The 21803-nt window shown below is 47.4% G+C and overlaps 1 protein-coding gene across 28 annotated transcripts in view; it reads left to right on the top strand.

Moving 5' to 3' along the window:
• The window catches only part of SH3TC2 (SH3 domain and tetratricopeptide repeats 2), a 172123-nt gene that overhangs the window by 21867 nt on the left and 128453 nt on the right, over positions 1 to 21803 (top strand). For 17 of the 28 annotated variants that reach the window (XR_012505683.1, XR_012505692.1, XR_012505694.1 and 14 more), the window contains exon 1: positions 12356 to 12534. The exons of 1 other annotated variant lie outside the window; for it this stretch is intronic. Coding sequence is in view for 8 of the 27 variants with exons in the window: in XM_045517477.2 (XP_045373433.1) it covers positions 12483 to 12534 (52 nt within the window). In the remaining 19 variants the exon portion in view is untranslated. Of the gene's footprint in view, positions 1 to 12354; positions 12535 to 20715; positions 21091 to 21803 lie in introns of those variants that run through there. 10 more of the 28 variants (XR_006725283.2, XM_045517484.2, XM_045517483.2 and 7 more) reach the window with 3 other exon arrangements.

Here is a 21803-nt window from a genome sequence, read left to right as displayed (position 1 = left end):
CTTCCTTTCTAACCTGAATGCCTTATATTTCTTTCCTTCCTTCCTTCCTTCCTTCCCTTCCTTCTCTCTCTCTGGCCCTGGTTTCCTTTAAAATCTTCAGATCTTCTGACCTCACTCATCACCTGGGGGGTGAAAGGGCAGCGCTAGCTCTGTATCCTCAGGTGCTCTCCCTCTTGCTGCCCCGTCTCCTGTCTCCCGTCTTGGCTGTAGCCACTGGCCTTGAAGGTGTGCGGACTAACAGGTGCAGGTGAGAGCAGGAGGGAGGAGCAGGCAGAGAGGATACGGGCGCCCAGATCCTCCTGCTCCTGGGACTCGACTGCCGGGCAGAAGCCAGGCTGGCAGCGCCTGCTCGCTCACACCGCCTCACACCCCGACTGTTGCAGCCCAGCAGCTCCGTAGCCCAAAGTGGGTGTGGACCATAGGGAGGCAGGGAGGGCAACGCGGCCGCTCGCTGCTGCCACCTGGTGGACGCGCCGGCGCGTATCCAGGCCCCGTCCTGCCCAGGCTTCTCCCTGGGTCCTGGGGAGTGAAGGGGAATGGCTGGGGCCTTTGTGTCCTGGGGCCAGCAAGGGGATGCCTGAGCGCTGTTTCCCCTCCCTGGGTACTGGGGTATAACGGCTAGACGATGATAGGAAAATAGACACGTCATCGGGAGGGGCTGTGAAGAAAGGATTGGCTTTGCAGGAAGACAGCGTTCGCTTCTAATCCTGCTTCTGATCAGATGGGTGTAGTCTGGTCTTGAGCAGATCAGTGCCGTCTGCGACATCTTCCTCAAGTGTGGAAGGTGGCGGCTGGACAAGTGGGTGAGACATTAGGGGTTAAGAAGACTTAACTTCTGTCCCTTCCTCCCCCTTCGTACCCCTTATCACTGATTGATTTGTTACAGTTGTTTATCATCTCTCTTCCCCATGAGACTGTTAGCTTTATGAAAGAATAGATCGTGCCTGTTCACTGTACTCACTTTCCCTTCCCAACCTAGGTTAGTGAATGCCTGCCCTACAGTTGGTGCTTAATCAATACTTGTTGAATCAATCCCTCAATTCATCTTCAGTGTTTCCTCCACTCTCCATGCTCCAGGGCTCTATAAAAGAATATTGCATTATTCTTTGCCAAAGCACAAATTAGGGAAACTCCATGGTTCCCTGGTCAAGAGCCCGGCGCTGGACTCAGCCTGCCAGGTTGACTCTTGGCTCCATCACTTGCCAGATGTGTGACCTTTGGAAATTTACTCAGCCTCCCAGGGTCTCAGATTCTTCATCTATAGGTGGAGATAATGACAGTACTTACCTGACTGGGTGGTTGTGATGTATTAAATGAGTAAACTCATTAAAATACATAGTATAGTGCATCCATACGTCCTTCAATGTTAACTCTCAGTATCATCGTTCACTTGCACCGATCCAGCACCTCTCTCCTCGTGCCAGTCTGCTAGACCTTCCTCAGTCCATTCCTGCCTGTTTGCATTTCCCTGCCTGGGGATGTATGGTGAGCTCTGCTGCCAAGGGGATTTCCGGGTGTGGTCTTTCCTCTGGGCCAATCACAAAGTTGGTAAATAAAACTAGTCTGTATCCCTGTGTCCATCCCCTTGGGGAGAAATACTCAGACAGGGACCAGGCAAAGAGAAGCAGGCTTCTGGTTGCTTCCCTTCTTGGTCTCCAGCCCTTCTCTTGCAACTGCAGTAAGCTCTAGCCCCGCCTCTTTACTTCACAGGCTTGTGCGGCTCTGAATGAAAGTGCTTTCACAGCAGCATAAATTCATATAGGAAGGCAACATGGTCTTGAGTCCTTTCTCTCTATTCCAGGCTGAGATTAACTTCTTCTCTGGGACCAAACATTTTCCCCAGTTGGGTGACCTTGGCTTAATGAAGCACACCCAGTGCTTCCCAGCAACTCACAATTAACAAAAAATGCTTCCGGGGATCTTTCTGATTTTCTCCTCCCAACCAGTCCATAAAACTCACAAGGCAGGGGGTACATTTTATAACTGAGGAGCCCCACCCTTGGATAGCGGCTCAGCCTCTCAGCCTCACACTGGGGCAGGGCAGCTCCAGACTTGAATGTGGGCCCCACACCTCTTTGTCTAGGGTACTTTTCACCCTGCCCAGATGGCTGTGATGAATTAGGCTGTTGAAACCTGGACCATCTAAAAACCTCAAATAACTTCAAATGAGAAAACAGTCTTCTTTCCCCTGCACAATTATAAGGACATGGAGGGGTCAACAGATATAAGATGCTACACCCATGAGGATGTCCACATCGATTGGTGGCCACTTAGCTGGGATTCTCCATGGGGCTCAGTTGAGAAAGTTGTCAGAAGACTTGTCTCTTGGGTAATTCCTGTCAAGGGAATGGAATCAAAGGATCTCTTTGTTTAGAAGTTTGTTTTGATTCCAGGAAGGGTGAGGAACAACTCCCACCCCCAAAAGGAAAATATTCCTAGACTTTGGAAAACCACCGGGACACATTTTCTCTATCTTTACCTCTGGGCCAGCTTCACCCATGGCTGTCACCTCACCCTCGTGGGCTGCCCTCACTAAGGCTCTCTGCTCCACAGAGAACTCCCATCATTCCTACTTGAGAGGTCCAGCGATAAGCCAGGTGAAACAGGCCAAGTCAGAGTTGTCACCCTCACAATGTCAGGTGATTCCAGTGCCAAGAGTGAAGCAGTGAGCAAATTAATATATGGGATAATACATATGATCCTATCAGGAATACACACACACACACACACCATGTGTATATAACATATGTGTACACAATCTTTCTCCCCGAAATGGGATCATCTATACAAGTGTCTGGAATGCAAAGCCAGAGGTCTGGAAGGACACTCCAAATTGCCAGTAGTTGCCTCCAGAGAGGGGACTAAACTTTGGTTGGGGGTGAGTTGGTTTGAAAGGGGACTTGCACTTTACAGCCGTATGCAGTTTGAACTTTTCCATGCATGTGTTACTACGGCAATGACGCCATTTTAAGCAGAATGCCTGGCTTTCCTGCAGGATGGTGCTTGTCTCACCCCTCCCCCTCAGCAGGGGCTCCTTCTCACCCTCCACCTTTATAAATACAACATCTGAAACTCACCTCTGCACCCTCCACCTTTCCGCTCTCTCTCTCCCTGCATCCTCCTGAATCTGCTGGACATTATTCTTAAGACCTCCTGTCACAGTCCGTCCCTGTTCTCATATCCTTTTCCACCTGCCTTGCCTCCTCATCCAGCCTGACTCTGTCACCCATTTCTGTGACTCTCTCACCAGCCCCTGAGTCTCTTGCCCCAGTGTCTCCCTGCCACGCCTGCTTTGCCAGCTGGGAACTGTCTGCTGTCCCTGCTGTGTTTCAAGGCTGCTGCAAGAAAGACATCTGCTCCCATGACTGGGCCCCTGCAAACTCCTAACAGCCAGCCCAGCCCAGCACTCACTATGACCAGCAATTCTCTTATTCCTTTCTAATCAGCTTCTTACCACTCTGCCCCCATGTATCCCTTTGCCGCCCTTCTCCCTGTTTATATTGTGGCCTTACCTACGACCTACACCAGCCACCCATCTCTTTCCTTCATATTCTCCATGCTTTCATGCATCACATTCTCCTGCTGGCCCACCTCAGAAGAACGCTGTCTCCAAGACTGCTCCCCTTCCCTGCTAAGTGGAGGCCTCCAGTCACTGGAGGAATGGCTGCAGGGGAGTTGCCGACGGCTTGCTGTTCAAAGTGTGGTCCAAGGCTCAGCGCACCGGCACCACACCGAGCCCCTCCTAGAGCTCCCCGCCCTGCCTGGGCCTGGGGTGAGGATCTGCACTTCACCAGTGCCCAGGTGTATTCGTTACCTGGGGCTGTTGTAATTACAAACCTAATGGCTTAAAACCACACAAATTTCTTATCTTAAAATTCTAGATGTCAGAAGTCTGAAGTGGGTTTTACTGGGATAAATAAAATCAAGGTGTTGACAGGGCTGTATTCCTTTTGGAAGTTCTAGGGGAGAATCCATGCTTTGCTTTTTCCAGCTTTTAGAGGCTTCCCACATTCCTCGGCTCATGGTCTCTTCTTCCATCTAAAACTAGCATCATAGTATCATCTTCGGATCACTTCCTCTGACTCTGACCTCTGCTTCTAGTTCTATCTTCACAACTTCTGACTCTGACCCTCCTACCTCCCTCTTATAAAGAGCCCTATGATTACATACGGATAATCCAGTCTCCCCGTCTCAAATTCCTTATCAACAAAGTCTCTTCAGCCTGGACAGGTAACATATTCTCAGGTTCTAGGGGTTAGGTCATCTTTGGGGACCACTGTTCTTCCTACTACATCAGAGATTTTACATCCATTGTTAACGTTTGAGAAGCCCCGGCTATCCTATTTAAATGGTTTTTCTTTCCTACTTTCCCTGCATGCTCATGTAGTGTTGAAACCATTCAAGTTAAATGCATGTATGGTAAAACTGCTTTGCTTGTTTGCGTGACCCCTGCACATGTGTGGTTCTGCGTAGGTTGAAATCATTCTGATCTTTATTGTTAGACAGATGTTGATTGAGGCAGGACTTGAGGGTTGGGCACTGTGTGTATGTCTGGTTCATGGCTTCCTGGATGTCCTAAGTGGTGAAAGCTGCTGTATGTGCTGTTGCTGGCTGGAATGTTTGAGAAAATCCAGCTCTGCCAATTACTAGCAATAAGACCTTGGAGAAGTCACTTGATTTCTCAGACAACCTTTTCATCACTTACAAAAACGTCAGGTCCAACCGCTATGTCACGGATGTGGTGTGAGGATGTAATGAGATGGAGGGATTTGTCAACGGAGAACTCCTGCACAATTGTAAGTCTTACTTGATTCTTTGTGGATCTTGAAGAATAAAAGGAACCCTTTCAGACTCTTTGCATTGAGTCCAAAGTCCCTGCATGTGCTGCCCTCTCGTGGTGACAGCTTTTAATTAACTTTGGCATGGATCACAAGATAAGAAAGCAAAATGGGCATTCACACCCTTGCTACACCTGCCTGCCCTTCATCCCCGCGAAAGAAACCTCTCGGGGATTATTTGCCAAAGTCTGGATGCACATTAGAATCACCTGGAATGTGTCTAAAAGAAGACCTCCAATCACCCTGCTACCAGAGATAACGATACACCATGGTTGGGCAGGATCTAAGCATCTGAATTCTGGTAAATCTCTTCCAGTGAATAGAATGTGAGTGGTCTCCTGATGTAAGCTTGGGATCTATTAACAGAAGTACAGTAAGTGAAACAAAGGAGGGACAGCGCCTCGGAGCTGAACGCAGAAGACGAAGCTGTGCGGGACAACAGGATGGAGATCTGGGTCCCCACTTTCAGAGCAGCTTGAACAGTGTTCACAGGAGCAAGACCTGAATGGTGTGGGGACTCAAAGCTACATCACCTAAGGAAGAGGGGAAAGCACTGAAGGGGAAATGGCTGACGTGCCCAAGGTCGCCCAACAAAATTTATCTACAAAACACCAGGAGAGAGAGAGAGAGAGGGAGGGAGAGAGAGATACACATTTCCTTAGATCACAAAGCCAAATATCATGATGAAAATAGTTCAGTATGAGATTTTCTTTCTTAAGTAAACACCTTGTAAAATTCCTGTCTGTTGAAAATATTAGCCAATTGAGGAGAAAGGACAGAAATGCAGCTAGGGTGCCTCGGCTGGATGCCTTTGCCTGAGGTAACAGAAAGGAATCTCTCTGATTATCTCTGAGGACAGGCAGATCTGGTTTTACTTGGAACCAAGGTTTTGTCTCTGTCACAGCTGACGGGCACATCCTGCTCATGCAGGATGCCCCTTCCTCCTCAGAGTCCTGCCGGCTCCAGATGCGAGGCGAGCACGCCTAAGGCTAGTGGAACAGTGACCTGTGTGTGTGCCTATGCACACACGCACTTGCACGATTTGCACAAGTGAAAAACAAACACCCATAAACACCTTGTTATACACTCACAGCCCCTTTGTGAGGTAGAACTTTTTTGTTACCTCCACTTAATTATTATTGTTACTGTTATTTATAAAGGAAGAAATGGGCCAAAGAGCATACAGCTGGAGAATGGCAGAGCCCGGATTTGAATTCAGGTTGTCTGCCCACAAATCTAGTGCCCATGTTGACCAGTGAGGTGTAAAAACACATCAGAGTGGTGGTAAGATTTGTTTGTTACCCTTCTGGCCAGTAAGTCTGTCTTGCCAATTCCTCTGCAGAGAGAAGAGGACAAGCCCAAAGACTGGGAGGTGCTCTGGTGGGGAAGGACGTGTCCCTCAGTGTAATCCATGTAGCCAATCGTGCCATCTGCTCTTGGGTAGACTGAGCAGAGGTGTGGCACCTTCAAGAAGAGAAGAGGCTTCCTCTGCCCCCTCTGGATCCCAGCACCAGTGAGGACCCTCTAAATAGGTTGCTGGTCAGATGGAGGCACTAGATCAGGGGCAGAGGGAGTAAAGCCACGTCTGCAAGACCACAATCCCAGAATACTGTGCAGCTGTTTTCACAGCATCAGACCCAGAAGATGATCCTTGGCTTAAAGTTTTCCTCCTCTAGGGGCTGTAACCAGCTACAGGCAGCGCTGTCTGAAGGCTATCAAGAAACTGTAGGGAGTAACGGGATTTGCTATTCCTGGAATGTGCCTCCTTCCTGCTAAGATGCTGTGGACATTGTGCCTGGCAGTCTCCAACTGGTCCTTCTGTGATGCTTGGTACAAAGACCATCCCTCAAGTCAGGTCCAGAGTATGACAGCTCAAAAGTGACCCTCCACGACCACTCCTGACACATTGTTCTTATCTAGGCATCCTCCCTTCTCTTCTTCAACCTTCTCTTTGTTCCTATGTTTTTGTATTTATTATGACATCACCATGAAACATTGTGGCTGGAAAAGTTGCTATAACGCAGAAGTGTTTACAAGAAAAAGACATCATGTTCCTTTCCCTTCACCCCCTCCCTCCACCTGGCTACAGGAGGCAGGGATGTTGTCTGCTCTGGGCTCTGCTGACCCCTCATCCAGCCCAGGGCCGGGGGCATGGGGAGGACCCTGGATGTGCATCTGTGGAGTGAATAAACAAATCACCATCATCAGGCTGATGTGGTCTCTTTCCTGTACGTTCAAAGTCACATATATAGTGTGCTTCTGTACATAAGTGGGGCCACACTCTATCACTGTGTGCAAGTTTCTTCAGTTTTTGCATCATAATATGGCTTGGAAATCTTTCCTTGACTCTCCATCTAGACCTGCTTCATTCTTTTTCACTGCTGACTAAATGCACTGTCAGTATTTGACTGTTTTCATATTGATGGGCATTGACGTCCCTTCCATTTCTCACTGTTTCCAGCCATGCTGCTTGCACGGCCTGTTGGTGCCCGGGTGCGAGTGTCTCCAGGAAAGACACCCAAGGTGGCCTCGCTGGCTGGAAGGGCACCTCCTTCCTGTCCCATTCACTGGGTCAGATGCATAAAACCTGAACTTTTCTTAAAGATAAGTTGGACTCAGGAGAAATTCCTTTCCCCGGGAGTGGTGGGGAGTGTCAGACCTGGGCTTGTATCCTGTACTTGGTGCATGCGTGCATGCACACACACACACACCCTCCTGTCCCAGCCTGCTCACTGGGGACCCTAATCTGAAAACAGGAACTGATTAGTTTAGCATGTTTTGTGGAAGCATGCTGAGCGGAGAGTCCTGAGGTCTGAGTTCTCATATAGGCTTTGCCACAAAACTGTCTATAAGTGTTGAACACATGACTCAGTCTTTATGGGCCACAGTTTCTTTATCTTTAACATGGGCTGGGGAGTGGACCCGTTACTATAAAGACACTTTGACTGCTAACCTTTCAGGGTGAGGCGTCAGTTGCCTGCCCTTGACCTAAGGTTGGCTGTGGGAGCCAAGAAACAGGAAACTGATGTTTTGGAAAGAGAAGTCGGCAGCCCCTGGTGAGGTCAAAGCCGGCAGTGTGATGACCTCTGCCCTGGTCAGCAGCCCCACCTCCTCCCCGGAGCTGCTGGGCCAGTTCCTCGGCTGACCCTTGGCAAGAGGAAAGTGTGGGTAACTCCTCGCCCCTGGTGCAGTGACCTGTCTGCACCTCCAAAGGTGCCCAACTATACCACACAGACACGGCTGGGCCCCCCGGCAGAGTGGTGTGGACCAGGGCCCTGCAGTTCCCTCCCGGGGTTGAGCCCTGACTCTGCTGTGTCCTGTCAGCCGGGTGAGCTGGGGCGAGTCACCAGACTCTTGGTGTCCTGATCTTTAAGTAGGGGGTGAAGATTAGATGTGGAGTTTTCACATGAGCATGTAATAAGAGCTCCGTCAGCATTTCTTCTTCTTCTTCTTAATGTCCACAACTAACACCGTGCTTAAAGTAGGCAACCGGAAATGTTCACTGAATAAATAGGTCACTGATGACTGAACCAGAAACTCACAGGCCTCCATCTCTGCTCTCTCCATCATCCGTCCTCGGGCTCATCTGAACCGAAGTACTGTTTCCTGAACTTGTCCCCACTGTCAATCCTAGCACCTTTGCTATGTTTTTTTTCTTCCCACCTATGTGTGCCTGTCAAAATTTCATCCTTCAAGGGCCACAGTCACACACCACCTCCTCCATGCAGCTTTCTTTGCTTTTCCCGTTGGGACATCCTCATATCTCCAGTATCTGTCTATATCCCCATGAGCCCCAAGTCTAAGTTTCCAGTAGAGGCCCTTTCCTTGAACTCTAGACTTGGGTATCCTACAGCCTGTTTCACGTCCTCCAGCGGATGGAGGATAGACTTCTCATACTCAACATGTCTACCCACCCACTCAGCCAAGCTTGCCCCCACCCCCGGATGTCTCCTCTCCAGTCACGGCTACCATGCTCCTTGCAGGTGCTCAGGCCCAAACATGGGGAACCCCCCTCACTCCTCCTTCTCTCACACCCTGTGTTTCATCCGCAGGCAGTTCTGCCTCCACCTCAAAGTAAGTCAGAATCTCGCCACATCTCACTGCCTCTGCTGCCCCCACCCTGGCCCAAGACACACTTTCTCTTACTTAGATTACTGCAGTCGCCTCCTGCTCCTACGATTCTTTCAGATCATAAATCACATCATCATTCTTCTGCCCAAACCGCTGCAGTGGCTGCCATTTCACTCAGCGTGACAGCCACGCCCCCACACTGGTCTAGCAAGCTCGGCATCCTTGGGACGCTGATCCCTCTCCCCCTGCATTGGACGGTCTTTAGTTATCCTTTGGACCCCTCTTCACCTTTCTCTCCCTTGTTCTGCTGGATGCTGGCCTTCACAGGCGTCCTCAGCTCAGCTCTCTCATCCTTTGGCTTCCAGTTGTGCTCAGTCAATGGAAGATGGGAGGTGAGAGGATGGAGCATTTATTCCTCTGGCCCCTGTGCATACATGGCCTTGGCCAGCCTGTGGCTGTGTTCCTCTATTAATGACACAGCTCCTGTCGTCAGCCCTGGCCTGCAGCCAGCTCTTGCTACGTTCTGACAGCCACTCTCTCTTCTTGTCCCTTCAGCCTTAGGGATGCTAATGGCTTTTTAGTCTTCCCAGCCCTAGGGTGCCTCACCATCCTTGCTGGTTCACTTTAACCCTGCCCACATTTTGGTGAATAGTTCTTTCTTTAAACTCCTTTAATTACTCCTTTGAGGGTGCCCTCTGCTTCCTGCCCTATTCTTACTTTGCTCAAGTTACACCCTCTCCTGCTCCTTTTCTAGCTGGGCACACTTCTGCCTCAGGGCCTTTGCACTGGCACTTCCCTTTTCCTGGCAGGGGCTCCTGCAGGATGCCCATGATCCCCCTGCCCTCTCCTCATGTCACTCATTTGTCACCTTCTCAGTGACAATTTCTCTCTCCACCCTTTTGAAAACTGCAGCCCCTCTACTCTGGCAGTTCCATTCTTTTTTTTCCATAACACTTTCTGCTATCTAACACACTGCATAAGGTACTTATATATTCTGTTTCTTGTCTTTCTTCCCTCACTAGAATGTAAGCTACACAAGGGAGAGTCTTTTGTCTGTTCTGTTCACTGCTGTATCCTTACAACTTAGATCAATGCCTGGATGTTGCAGATGCTCTGTAAATATTCGTTCATGGAATAATGTGATTGAATAAGGGATCTGTTGTTCTGATCTCTCATATGGTCTGCATTTGTTTTCTAGGTCTGCCCTCACAAGTCAGTCATGTGACTGCTCTATTTAGTGTCTTCCATTGACTCCTCTCTCACTTGGACTAAAAGCTAAAGTCTTAAATGGCCTTCAAGGTCCTACACAATCTGGCCTCCTGCTGTTTTCTCTGACCTCACATCTATATCCTGCCCTGACTCACTAGATTCCAACTATACATGCTTTTCTTTTAAAACATGCCAGGTAAGTTCCAGCCCCAGGGCCTTTGCACTTGCTGTTCTCTCTGTTTGGAAAGCTCTTTGTTCTTGCTAATTCATCTGAGCTACCCATAAGCAGAGAAGCACTGGTTTCTTGCATCCCAAGAGAAGCAATGACTTTATTGAGAATGAACCATTTATTTCAGATTTGCCAAAATGTATGTCTCAACCAACTGCCTTGAGGTGTCCTCTCTGACAGATGGCCTAGGGATCCTTCCACTGGTTGGTCTTGATCATTTACAATTTCTGACCTCTGCTGATGTGCCTGTCTAGGAATAGTGCGCAGGCAAGTCAAGGAGAAATGTTAAGTCTGAGCATTTGTCATCATGTGCAAGTTAGACCTTGGTTTCTCGTCACTGATTCAAACATACCTCCCAAAGTTTTGAGTGGCTGCTTTCTAAAGAAACCCTTACCCTTTAATGTTAGGCCCAAGAAAACATCCTAATTCATACTTAAAACACTGCTTTGGTGAGGGAAAAGACATGAGATACGTTATGGAAGTGGATAATCTAAGCAGATCTATGCAGAAAAACATCCTCCACGGTGGCTTTGTGATCAGAGAGATGCTCTGCCCTGCACTCTCTTTCCTCACACCAGACCCCTCTCCCAGACCCTCCAGAAGCAGTCAGCTAGCTCTAGAAGCCTCAGTATCAGATCACCGAATCTTTCCTCATTGTAGGCATGGAGAGAGCCTGAATATCATGAAAGTGAAGTTCTTGGGCTGTGGAATCAACTAGACCTGCTCAAGCCTTAAACCTGACATTCATAAATGGTGGGGCCTTGGGCAAGTTATACACCCCTCTGCATTAGTTTCTTCACTTATAAAATAGAGATGACAATGCTGGTATGATGAGGCTGTTACGGGATTTAAACGAAGTAATGTATGATGAGTCCCGGGGCCACAGGGAACATCCAGCCACCGGGAGTCAAGATGAGTCAGCATGGAGACTGAAGCCAGACTTCAGAGACATGGCTGAGACCCTGTCACCTGGGGCTGAGCTGATGCATGCAGCGGATGCCCCAGATCACTCCAGTGAGACAGACCCCTAGGCTGTCCTTCACATTGTCACCCCAATGCTCCTCCCAGGATATGAACTTGATCAGGCCACCTCTCTCCTTACAGTGCTTGTGAGACTGACCTCAAGTCTAGCCTCCAAGCAGCCTGCAAGGCAGGCCACCTGGACCCTGCCTTCTCTCGACCCACAGCTCCTCACTCTTTAGATCACTCGTCACTGACCTTGGCTCCTGGCATTAGGGAAACAGTGAGTAATTAGTGATCCTTGAGCTTGGTTATTGGATCAGTCTGGCCTCTGTCTAACCTCGTTGGCATTCAATAGTATTTTCTCCATCTCTTTTAGGAGATGTCATGGGTGATTTTATGAAATTCAGCCATACTGTGTCAACTGCATACCCCTTCCCTGCTCCTTATCCAAAATGGTAAAGAGTTTGGTCTGGTGGGGCCCATTTATTGTGCATACTTGTATCCTTCACATACTTGGTCCTCCATCCTCTCACCTGTAAGATGCTGGGCTACATCAGGCGATTTCTGGGATTCCTTCTGACCAAGACTTTGGGAGCCAGGACTGGGGATTGGCTCGCTGATGCTGCTGGGGGTGAGGTGAGACGCTGCGCCCACAGCTCCAGCTTCACCCAGACAGCTAAGGGAGGTGTTTGCAGAGAGAGGCTGGGTGGGGAGCCCTTTCCCAGTGGCAGGCAGGTCAGTGTGGGCCAGGCCAGTCAGGGAGGGAGCAAGAACAGCAGCCTTGATTCCTGGGATGCTCTCTGCCCTCCTCCCCCACCCTGACCACCCCCACAAGAACCATACTGTGTGTCTCAATCCTAGAATGTGTGGAATGTGCCACAGCCTGATAGGCATAAGTGATCTGCAGAGAGGCAGGGAGGAGCTCTGCTCCCTAGTCAGAGGCCTGACAGTGCAAGGACTATGGGTCCTGAGGGCTGGGCTGCCCCTCCCATCCTCCCTGGGCCTCCTGCTGCAGCCAGGATATCAAAGGCTGCATTGTGCACTGAGCGGGACTTGGTCCCTCGTGTGCCAGGGAGGAGGCGGGAGGAGGGACACCACTGGGAAGCTGTTCCCTCCCATGCTCCTCTGGCTGGTGTTCCCAGGGGCCTCGGTCCAGGGAGGATGGTACACACATGGGTGGCTGCTTCTGCATCCCGGGGGAGCCAAGTCTGTCCTGGGGCCCAGGTGAGTTTCCTGGGAGTTTCTGGCCTGTGGCTTGGCCGAGGTGGTGGGTCCAGTGAAGGCTCAGAGAACTGCTGGGTTGGGGGAACTTCTCTTCCAAAGGCAGGAGATGGTTGTGCTTTCTGGCTCCTTCTCCTCCCTCTCTCCCTTAGTGTTCGTCATTCGGGGCTTGTGAAAAGGGAGTGAGGCCTGGGGAGCATCTACTTTTCCTGAAGAAAGAGGCTTTGAGCTCGCTCTGCAAGGAGGACAGAGAGCTGCTCTTGGCTGACATTCCCAGGGCGTGACGAAGCCTTTCCTTCCTTTCTTCCCAAGATTCCCTAGGTCAGGAAGAAAGCTCAGGCAGTGAGTTCCTCTGGGACACAGGGGTGGTCTTAAACTTGGTCTCAGTCATCCAACCCTATTTTCATCAGTGTTGATGTTACTGGAGAAAAACAGGCAGTCTCCTGCCTCCTACCTCTTACAGTGTGATTTTTTTTTTTCGGTGTGTCAAATTGAGGCCATTAGAGGTATTGCTCTAAGAAATTGTCATCTGAGACCAACCGTCGCAGTTTGCCTGGGGACCGAGGGCTTCCCCAGGATGTAGTCAGTGCTAAAACCGGGACAATCTCAGGCAAACTGGGGAGGTTGATCACCCTAGTGCAAGCTCCTTGCTTCTTTCCAGAGCAGGACCAAGGTCTCATGTATGGCATTCATCAGGATGAGTGGTGGCTTTGGGAGAGAAGAGTGGATTGGAGGAGGACTTGCTTGGGAGACAGAAGAGCATTACATCAAGAAATCCTTTCTAACCTTTGTTAGGATTCCACGTCTTTCTGCCATGTGTCCTTGGTGGAGGAGCCCAGGAGAACCCACAGCCAAGGCTTTGGTCTGATAGATTACTCCCCCCTGTAGTCTTAGGACCTGGCTTCGACACTGTGGAAGGTACTAGAGCTTCTAGAAGTGAACCTGAGGCAGCCATGTTTTGCTTCCTCTGCTTGAAGTCCCAGCCTAGGCACCTTGGCACCTCCAGAAGGGAGAGGCTCCCAGACTAAAACTATAAGCAAACAAACCCCCAAATAATGCCCTTGGCACAAAAGGGATGACCTTCAGCTAGGAAACATTCTGTTTCTCCAGATTTCGAAGATGTATACACTTTTCAGACCCTCCCCCTCGACCCTGTTGTCACTGCACCCCATGGGAGCAGACATTGCATGGGGGCTGGGGGAACATGAAGGATGACTGCCTGTAAGTCAGGGACCTGGGTTCTAGATCGGACTCAGTCTGCCTCCTCCTAGGCAGGTATCACTTTGTTTAGCCACCTGGCCTTTGAGGCCAGAGCATCTGGGCTTGATTGATCTTGGTTCTTTTGACTTGCCTTGAGCAATTTTATTTAACCTCTCTGTGTTTCAGTTTCCTCATCTGTAGATTTTATGGTATAATTATACCTTCCTCATAGGGCTGTGGGGATTAAGTCTACATGTGAAATACTTAAAACAACCTGGCACATAATTAATTAAGCACAATGAATAAAACAAGCCATATTAATCACATCTTTATGACCCTAGCATATCTTACTCCCTCTGGGCCTCCCTCTGCTCACCTATAAAATGAGGGGTTTCTAAACTTGGCCAGTGTCTTGGGGAGAACTGCCTCTGCTCCCTGACCCCTACCTTCAGCCAGAACAGCTGTGCTTCTGTTTGACATCCTGTTTTCTGCCCAAGATTTCATCTAAAAGAATTCTGTAGTTCATAACCTACCAACCAACCAACCAACCAACCAAACGGCCAACCAACTCTGAAGAAAGGATTCTCAAAGTCCTTATGACACTATCTGCCAATTATTTTGTTGTTTCACTAGACTCCTGCCATTGAATTGTTTGGCATCCTGTATTCATTTTTTCACCAAGAGTCAGCCTGATACTCATTTCTGTTGAGGTTTTTCATGCTGTCTCCCAACTGTTTTCCCTACTTGTCAGGGCGTTTCCCTAGGAAGGGTGATAGGGGTATTGTAGGTCTGAGGCCAATTGTTATAAACATCCCCTTCTAGGTTCTCCTGTTTATCCTAGAGAAATGGAACAAAGTATAAGACACATCCTGGAGTCACCTAATAATTGCGTGACTTTAGGCAAGTCTCTCATATTCTTCGAACCTCAGTTTTCCAGTCTGGAAACTGGACCTAATGGTGATCCATGTGAGCCAGTATCTATCACACGGACCTTTTGTGAAGATGAAATCAGATCACTCATCTCTTGGATTTAGCACTGCCTCTAGCTTTGGACAGCCCCTCAGTAATTGTGGGCTGTTTTATTGTTAGCTAATAGGGACCACCCCACATCCCTTCTTTCTAATCCCCGACTCCACCAGAGTAGGAGTCTGTACCCGTTTCTTAGGCTACTTCTGCCATTGTGTCTGTCTCAGTGGGAGTCAACAGTGAGGACCAACAGTCCTCAGGGGTTAGGGAGGCAGGGAAGGAGAAGGCTCTTGAACCGCACTGAGCCCTGGACCGCTGCCCAGCTGGTTGACCATACTGTGTCACAACGACAAACGCTGTCCCTGATGCCCCCTTGGCGTGCTGCGTTCGCATACATAGACTCTGCCTACAGCATCTGTTTCCGTGACGTTTCTCACTTGCTCACATAAATCTCCCTATTGCCCGTGGATAGGGGTGGGTTTCAGGTAACTGTCCTCATCTCTGACTTCTGGGCCCCTGGAGATTCTTGCCACTGTTAAACTACAGCTGTTCATTTAGGATCATAGAGCAAGTCATGCCAAGATTTGTTGGTCTAGAAGCTTCTAGCACTGCCCCCTTATCTTTTAACACTATCTTGAAGAAACCTGGCCGACCTACATCCTTAAAAAGAGGATGTAGGAGCGATACACTTAGCTACATTGATCCCTGGTGTTTGTAACTTTCAACATTTTTGGTAAATATGAATCATCAGCATAATTATAGGAGATGGGGGTGGGTAATGAATGCTGACACCAGTAAACAATGCTTCACATTTGAACTTTTAAAAACTTGTGAGGCATTTTGAACATACTGATAATAGAGAATATTAGAATATGCAAAATTCTACTTTATGTCATATTATCTTCAGAATTTCTTTATTTCTTTCTTTTACCTTTTGGAAAAATAAAACATTACAGATACATTTAGGGTCCCCTGGTAATTTTTCCCAGTCTCATTCCCTTCTCTCCCTCTTCCAAATTAATCACATTCATGGTGGTTTTGTGCTTTGATTATATGTCTGTGTGCTTATAATCATTGCAAAGAATTTATTTTGATGATTTTTAAACTTAAAATGATGTCATTATGCAAGTTGTTTTTTCTTTGGTTCATCATTATGATCTAAGATATATTCACGTAGATGTAGCTGTAGTTCTAATTTGGCATCTGTCTCAACAAAGACAATATGGTTTACAATATAAAAATTGCCAGTGGTAGACTTGTCTGGTCAAAGAGAAAAACTGCGGGTGGAGGAAAAACAAAACATGCAGGGAAATGTTTACTGGTTAGTTTTCTTCTTAAAGATGGGAGTGGTGGTGGATGGGAAGGATCAAAGAGAGACTGAGAGAGGAGAAATGGGGGTGAATTCTCATTTCCAGCAAGTTTCTGTGAGCGAACTATTTCCCAAGTTGGAGACCTAGACCTCAGAGTTCTGAGGTTAGGTTTCTGAAGTGGAAACAACAAGGTCTGCATCCAGTGATTTGGATGGCCTCTGACTCTGTTGCTAAATTGCTGTTTGACCCCGGTAAAATCACTACTCCTCTCTGGGCCTTAGTTTCTCAACAGTAAAATTAAGAGTGGAACTCAATGACCTTTTTATTCCCTTCTAATATTCATTTTCTATAATGATTTGCTCTCCTCATTTTTAACTCTCATATTCAATATGCCAAAAGACCTTCCCTTTTCTTACTTGAAAATACAATGTCATTCACTTTATTCCCTGACTTCACATTTGTCAAGATCACAGTCCACATTCTCACACTCATACCCCTTGACTGCCATTCAGTTTTCCACCTGGCCTCCTTGCCTCTCCTCCTTGCCTCTCCCTGTGCTTCCTATGCTACCTGAGGTAGAATTTCCACTTTTGTTTTGCCACTCCCATGCTCAGGAGTGTTTCGTGGCTCCCTATTCCTTGCTATATCCATTCTAAATTCCTCCACCTTCCTTAAAATGCTCTCCCTATCCTGATTCTACTACATTTAACAATTTTAGCTCCATGATCACCTACCTCTCCAGTGTGTCCTCTGCCAGCTCATGTGCACGCAAAATTCACTCACCACTATCCTGCTGATCTCTTTATCAGTAATCCTGCTTTTCCACCACCCATATAAATCTACCAACAAAATAAAAAGGAAGCCACAGATGGGGGCATAGTATCTGTAAACCATGTATCTGATACTTGTATCAAGAACACACAAAAAATCTTATAACTCAGTAATGAGAAGGTAAACAACCCAATTAAAAAATACAGACCCTTTCATTCAGAAAATATAGGGATGGAAAATAAGCAGATAAAGGAAATCTCAACACAACTAGTTACCAGGGAAATGTAAATTGAAACAATGAGCTAAAACTGTGTGCTTACTAGAATGGCTACAACGAAAAAGAATGATACTATCAAGTGTTGGTGAGGATGTGAAGCAACTAGAACTTTCACACATTACCGATGGGAATGCAAAATGGTACAGTCACTTTGGAAAGCAGTTTGGCAGTTTTTAAATAAATTTCAGTGGTTTTTTAAATTGAATGTTAGTAACTTTCTCTGATCAATAATAACAATAAAACTGAAACTAGCTTCCAGAAAGTAATTTATTTTTATTCTATATGATAGCTTTTTCCCTCCAGTTTTATTGAGATATAACTGATATTTAGCACTGTAAAATTTTAAGGTGTATAGCATAAAGGCTTGACTTCCATACATCATGAAGTGATTATCACAATAGGTTTAGTGAACATCCAACATTTTCTACAGACACAAAGTTAAAGAAAAGGAAAAAAAATTTTCCCTTGTGATTTGGGTCCTCTCTCTTTTTTTTCTTGATGAGTCTGGCTAAAGGTTTAACATTTGTATTTATTTTTTCAAAGAACAAGCTCTTAGTTTCATCAACCTTTTCTATTGTTTGTTCCTCTTTTTCTAGTTCCTTTAGCTGTTAAGTTTAGGTTGTTTATTTGCGATTTTCCTTGTTTTTCAGGTTAGGCTTGTACTACCATAAATCTGCCTCTTAGAACTACTTTTGCTGTATCCAATAGATTTTGGATCATTGTGTTTTAGTTTTCATTTGTCTCCAGGTTTGTTTTTTTTTTAATTTCTTCTTTGATTTTTTCAGTGATCCACTGGTTGTTTAGCAGCATATTGTTTAGCCTCTACGTGTTTGTCCTCTTTGTAGTTTTTTCCCTTGTAGTTAATTTCTAATCTTACAGTTTGGTGTTCAGAAAAGACACTTGATACGATTTCAATTTTACTAAATTTCCTGAGACTTGTTTTGTGACCCAGCATGTGATCTACCCTACAGAATGTTCCATGTGCACTTGAAAAGAATGTGTATTCTGCTGCTTTTAGATGGAATGTTCTATATATATTATGTTCATCTTGTCTAATGTGTCACTTAAGGCTAGTGTTTCCTTATTGATTTTCTGTCTAGATGATCTGTCCATTGATATATTTGGTAGGTTCATTATGTTTCCCATCCTTGGAGTAGTGGTCTTTTGTAGGAGATGTTTTACGCATCCCAGCAGTGCACTCCCCTCTGGTCACCAGAGCTATATTTTCTGGCCAAATATTCTGGAGGTTTGCCTTTCTGATCCAGGACCCTTGGGCTGGGGAGACAAATGTGGGGCCTGGACCCCTCACTCCTGGGGGAGAACCTCCACCATTGTAATTATCCTCCCATCTGCGGGTTGCCCACCTTGGAGTGTGAGACTTGACTATATCATGTCTCTGCTTCTCCTACTTGTCTACCTGTTTTGTTGCTTCTTTATATCTGTAGTTACGGAAGATTTTTCTACTAGTCTTCTGGTCTTTCTCATCAATAGTTGCTCTGTAAATAGTTGTAATTTCAGTGTGCCTGTGGGAGGAGGTGCGCTTAGGGTCTTCCTCCTCTACCATCTTGGCCATTCCCCTGTGTGATAGTTTCTTGTTGTGCTCTCTGGTTCTTTTTCAAGGCCCAGCTCAAGTCTTCAAATTCTTTCACGCTGAAATATAATTCCATGCGTAAAAGAGCTCTGTAAACTATAAATCCCTGTGCACTATTAACTGTTCTTTCTGTTACAGAGCTCACTCTGCTTTTCCAGATTTCCTTATTGTTTCCCAAGGAGCTGTCTTCTGGTTCATAGGTCCCAAGGCGTTTTGGTGCATTGGCTCTTTCTAAGAGATTCTCATACTGTAGAGAACATCAGAAACCCCTAAGGTGCTAGTTAAAAACGCATGTCTCCTGACTCTGCCCCTAGATATTCTCAGGTAGAGTTAAGTGAGGAGGGTTTCAGAAATATTTTAAAATTCATCTTTTTTTGGGGGGGGAACCTATCATTTCTACAGAATTGTGTAAGAAATTATATGTATATAGCCTGGTAAATTTTCACAAGGTTCCTATAGCTGTTAATTCATTTTTTCTCATTGGTATACTATATTTAATCATACATATCATCATTTACTTACCTATTCTAGTGTTGATGAACATTTGAGTTGTTGCCAGGTTTGGGCTGTTATGAATTGCTACTGCTCTGAGTATTTTAGTAGATATGTTCTGGTGAACATATGTATGTATTACTTGGGATAATAGTGGGTGGAACTGCTGAATTTTATACTTGTGTATCTGTGCATATGTTTGGCTTGAGTTGATACTGTCAAACAGTTTTCCAAAGTGAAAATTATCAAACTTTATTCTCACACTTGCAGTATTCAGGAGTTCTAGTTGCTGTGAATCCTTATAAACACTTGGCTTTACCTGTTTGTTTGTTTCTTCATTTTTGCCAATCTGTGTAGTGATGTTCCATCGTGGTTTTTATTTTCATTTTCCTGATGAGCTCGAGAAAATTTTCATAAATTTATTGGCTGTTTGGATATTATCTTTGGTGAAATGCCTATTCAAGGCCTTTGCCCATTTTTCTAGTGGGTTACCTACCTATTTCCTAAATATTTTTAGCATTATTTATATACTCTGGATTTGAATTCTTTGATGAATATACATATTGTCTACAGCTCCTTCTATGCCAATATACACATTTTTTTTTGTGGGTAGTATTTTTCCATCTTGTTTAAGAAATCACTGGCTACCCCAAGTTATGCAGATACTCTTCTCTGTTTTGCTCCAAGTTTATTTGTTTGTTTTCTTTACAGATATCTTTTCTTTTAAAGCACCTAAATAATTCTAATGCAGACTATCCACAAATCACACTCTGAAAAACTTCGCAATTTTCCACTCTAAACCTCACATGTCCTTTAAGAGCTGTGCACCCCGCCCTCTCCTCCAAACCAAGGTCACCATCTTGGACTTCCTTCTTCAAGGTGGGCTAATGCCAGAGGCCCTCATGGTCCTCAGGCCACTGTCTCCTCATGTATCCTTACAACAGGGATAAACTCACAAAGCTTGCCAGGGCTGGGTGTAAATGAGTGAGCTGGCAGCTTGGGGACTATGATGGCCAGAGAACAAATGCCCCATAGAGGTGGCAGCAACCACTCAGTCCCAGATAACTGTTGCCAGATGAGCATGAGGGCCCCAGGCAATAGTTTTCCCAGTTTTCAAAGCCAAGGCAAGCATCTGGGTTATGTAAAACACCCTGATTTCTAAACTATGTAGAGCAATTCAAACTTTAAAAATTAACTCTGTGGGGAAAAAAAGAAAAAAAAATGTTCGTGGGTTTTCTGTGGCCTGTGGCCACTGGTATACCAGTTTTCAAACTTTGTCCTAGAGGAGGGAATCAGGCTGCCACTCCAAGTATGACCCTGGGACCAGAGCATCTCCTGGGAGCACATCTGAAATCCAGAAACTCAGGCTTTTAACTACGAGGCACAATCTGCATTTTATCAATAATCCCAGGTGATTCATACACTCATTAAAGTCTGAAAACTTTATGTAGACGTATGGTTCTTAATAACTGGCTCAAAGAATCATTTGGGGAACTGGAGAAAAATACCTGTATGGATGCGGCAAGGCGCTCTCCTGGGCGGGGCCTACGCAGGGTCGGACGAGGGATAGACGTTCATGGCGAAAGGGGCTGCTCTTTGTTTGCGGCCCCGGGCCTCTCCTCCCCGCCCGCTGGTGCTGTGTGGGAGGTCGCGGTGCGGAGTGCAGCCCACCTCGGTCTCCCGCCCACGCCTCAAGGTGCCGGCCGGGCGGGGGTCGCCTGACGCAGCGGGCCCTCTGGCCTGGGCGTCTCGGCGAGCCTCACGAGCGCTGCGTGCCCCCCGTCGTGCGTGCGCGCGTCTCGCCCGGCGCTCCGTGGTGCTCCCGCAGCGCTCCAGGTCGTCCCTCAGGTGCCGAGGCCGAGCGGTGGCGACGTTTTCCTGTTCCTGGCGAGCCCCTCGCGTCCCCACTGCGGTGGTACGTCCCGTGAGCAGCTCTCTTGGGGGGTGAGACGGTAAGGGAGGCACGCCTGTCCACCTGGTGGGGGGCAGGTGCCTCGTCGTGGTCGCCGTCACGGCGCGCCGGGCGGGACGGCCTTGGCCCCCCTCCCCTTCGCCGGGCTTGCACGCGGGCGTGTGAGAGACTGTGGAGGGCCGGGCGAAGAGAAGCGGGGGCTCTGTCAGACTTTTCAGACGAGCTCCCTTGTGAGGCAAACGGACGAGCCTGAGCGATCGGAGGCTTTTCCCGGCGCTGACCGTGAACGCTCACGTTGGCGCCACTCTTATCCAGGCCGCAGCCCCCACCTCGCCCAGCCGGGAAGTGGCACCTATTCAGATGCCTCCGTGGGCCCGAAGGGGAGACGGTGGGTGGGGGACGACTCGCCCTCGGTGAGAAAGCCTTCCTTCTTTAGCCATCCGAGAGGGAGCTTTGAAGTACCGGACTCCCCCAGCTTCCACTCCTCCAAAGCGCGCAGTAACCACTCCTGCCGTGTAGGCAGAACCCCTCACCTTCGCTTGAGGGGTGCGCGCGCCCCGCGGTGGGGCCCAAAACCTCTCTTTAAAAAAAAGAAAAAAAAAATACCTGTGACTGGGCTGCAGTACGAACGACTTAAACCAGCATTTCTGGAGATGAGGCCCAAGCACTGGTATTTTCAAAAAGCAATCTGGGTGATTTGAATAGGCAGCCACGGTTGAGAAGCACTAATTTAGATTAAGCCCTCATTTATCA

This window comes from Camelus bactrianus, chromosome 3 (genome assembly GCF_048773025.1).
Source record: "Camelus bactrianus isolate YW-2024 breed Bactrian camel chromosome 3, ASM4877302v1, whole genome shotgun sequence".
Lineage (NCBI taxonomy): Eukaryota > Metazoa > Chordata > Mammalia > Artiodactyla > Camelidae > Camelus > Camelus bactrianus.
The sequence above is the reverse complement of the archived record's forward strand: the minus strand, read 5'-3'. Positions and strand labels throughout refer to the sequence as shown.